The sequence below is a fragment of the Penaeus vannamei genome, chromosome 31 (assembly GCF_042767895.1).
Source record: "Penaeus vannamei isolate JL-2024 chromosome 31, ASM4276789v1, whole genome shotgun sequence".
Classification (NCBI taxonomy): domain Eukaryota; kingdom Metazoa; phylum Arthropoda; class Malacostraca; order Decapoda; family Penaeidae; genus Penaeus; species Penaeus vannamei.
Window position 1 is genome coordinate 3599872 of NC_091579.1, and position 2500 is coordinate 3602371.

Sequence of the window (2500 nt, forward strand, 5' to 3'; positions counted from 1 at the left end):
TTTTTCTGTTTCTTTCTCCTTCTTCGTTTTTCTGTTTCTTTCTCCTTCTTCGTTTTTCTGTTTCTTTCTCCTTCTTCGTTTTTCTGTTTCTTTCTCCTTCTTCGTTTTTCTGTTTCTTTCTCCTTCATCGTTTTTCTGTTTCTCTCTCCTTCTTCGTTTTTCTGTTTCTTTTCTCCTTCTTCGTTTTTCTGTTTCTTTCTCCTTCTTCGTTTTTCTGTTTCTTTCTCCTTCTTCGTTTTTCTGTTTCTTTCTCCTTCTTATTCTTCTTTCCTTTTTCTTCTTTTTAACTAACTTCTACCACTTCTGTCTCCATTATTTTGTTCAGTTCTAGATTTAGAGATAATGACACTGGCTTATCAGTAATGTGGTTAATCCAGATATTAATTAGTATAAAATGTCAACTTCATCTAAACATTATACCTCTGTCTATCAGTTGTTGTTTTTTCTTTCGTTCTTTCTTTCTTTTTCTTCTTCTTCTTCTTCTTCAAAACTCCCTTCCACACACCACGACTCTATCAGGTAATTGACAATTACTTATCGTCAAACCTTGAACTTCAGATTCGTTATCACTTATTACTACCTCCCTTTCTCTCTCTTCTTCTCCTCCTTGCATCCCCGCTGCTTCAAGGAACTTTCAGAATACATGCCTCTCCCCCTCCTCCCCCCTCCCCCCTACCCCCTTTCGCTTCTCGGAAAACACACGGAGCATCATTTTTCCCACGGATGCTGCATCTCACTGACTCATCATAATCTTTTTTTTTTTTTTATCTCTGTCTACACTTCACTCGACAGAAGCTTTCCTCAGCATCTCTATATTCTTATTTTCGATTAACGTAAGGAACTTCCCTAAAAAAATATCTTATGTATGTGTTCGGAATCAGAGAATCGGGTTGATTTCCTATTTGCTGTTATATACAAGCATAATTTAATTTTGATGAAGTTTTCGAAGTAAAAATTTGTTTCTGATTCAAAATGGCCTACGGAATTGCGAAAATATTCGAGATCTCTGTCTCTCTCTCTCTTGTTCTCCCTCTCCCTCTCTTTCTCTTTTTCTCTATCTCCCTCCCCCCCCCTCTCTCTCTCTGTCTCTGTCTCTGTCTCTGTATCTCTCTCTGTGTCTCTCTCTCTCTTTGTCTCTCTCTCTCTCTCTTTGTCTGTCTCTCTCACTCTCACTCTCACTCTCACTCTCACTCTCACTCACTCACTCACTCACTCACTCACTCTCTCTCTCTCTCTCTCTCTCTCTCTCTCTCTCTCTCTCTCTCTCTCTCTCTCTCTCTCTTCCCCTCTCTCTCTTTCCCTCTCTCTCTTCCCCCCTCTCTCTTCCCCTCTCACTCTTTCCCTTCCCTCTCCCCTTTCTCTCTCATACACAAACACACACTTTCTCGTGCAAAACAACATCACTGTAATATACGAAACTGTCACTTTCCCATCTATGCTTAATTGTACGTTCTATCTCTGGCAAAAACCCCTCAAGTGGTCTAGTCAATTGCCTCCCGGTGGTCAACCCATGGATGCGTGAGGACTGTTTGTTATGTAATCTCTCTGAAAGCACGTATCATTAGCCCCCTTGCGATGGCTTGCACGTGTGTGTGAGGGGGAGGCTGTGTTTGTGTGTGTGTGTGTGTATGTGTGTGTGTGTGTGTTGTGTTGTGTGTGACTTTGTTTGTTTGTGTGTGTGTCTGTTACTGTGTTGTTTATGTGTATGTACGTATGCGATACTTTCTTACATTTCAAATATTCTCTCAGTTCAGATACTTCGTCTAAGGGAATTCAGTACAAAGGTAAAATAAACAATGGTATATGAATGTACAGATTTTATTATATGCATGGATTTTCCCCCAAGGCGTCCATGGTGTGAATAAATCAAGCACATACACACACACACACACAAAATCGCACACAAACACCCATACAGGACATAAGGAAAAAAGTCAGAAAAGGAATTTAAGAAAGTTATTTAGAGAAAAATTTTTTACATAACATTTACATTTGCAACGTCATTAACGTCTTTTTTCCTTCTAATACGAAACAAAAATCAAGGAAAAAATAATAATTCGAAGGCGGTCACTTGCGATTTCTCCCTCGAGGCCCAGACGTCCAGCGGTCGCACTTTCGAGAGCCGACCACTGAACGGCGTCGCTTGCGGTGCGGAATCGAACGGCGTCTCTCGAAAGGTCACAACAAGACGGTAAACAAATCACTTTCTCCTAGACGAACAGAGAACAGAGAGTAGAACAACGAGGTGTTCTTCGTCCGTAGTCGAGAGGTCGACGTCCTTCGCTCGCCTCCTCGCCTCCTCGGCTTCTCCAGGATGAGGATTTGTGGCGTCCAGAGGTCGACATTCTTCGCTCGCCTCCTCGCCTCCTCGGCTTCTCCTGCATGAGGATTTGTGGCGTCAAGAGGTCGACGTCCTTCGCTCGCCTCCTCGCCTCCTCCTGCATGAGGATTTGTGGCGTCTAGAGGTCGACATTCTTCGCTCGCCTCCTCGGCTCCTCCA

General features: G+C 42.6%; 1 protein-coding gene across 1 annotated transcript in view; it reads right to left on the reverse strand.

Moving 5' to 3' along the window:
- Positions 1-2500, reverse strand: part of LOC113815980 (uncharacterized) — a 7811-nt gene that overhangs the window by 1537 nt on the left and 3774 nt on the right. Inside the window, exons 2-3 of the mRNA XM_070144323.1 lie at positions 2205-2500; positions 1731-1763 (exon numbers count right to left, since the gene is read on the reverse strand). The exon at positions 2205-2500 is cut by the window's right edge and continues 66 nt beyond it. Of these exons, the coding sequence (XP_070000424.1) occupies positions 1731-1763; positions 2205-2500 (329 nt within the window). The remainder of the gene's footprint in view (positions 1-1730; positions 1764-2204) is intronic.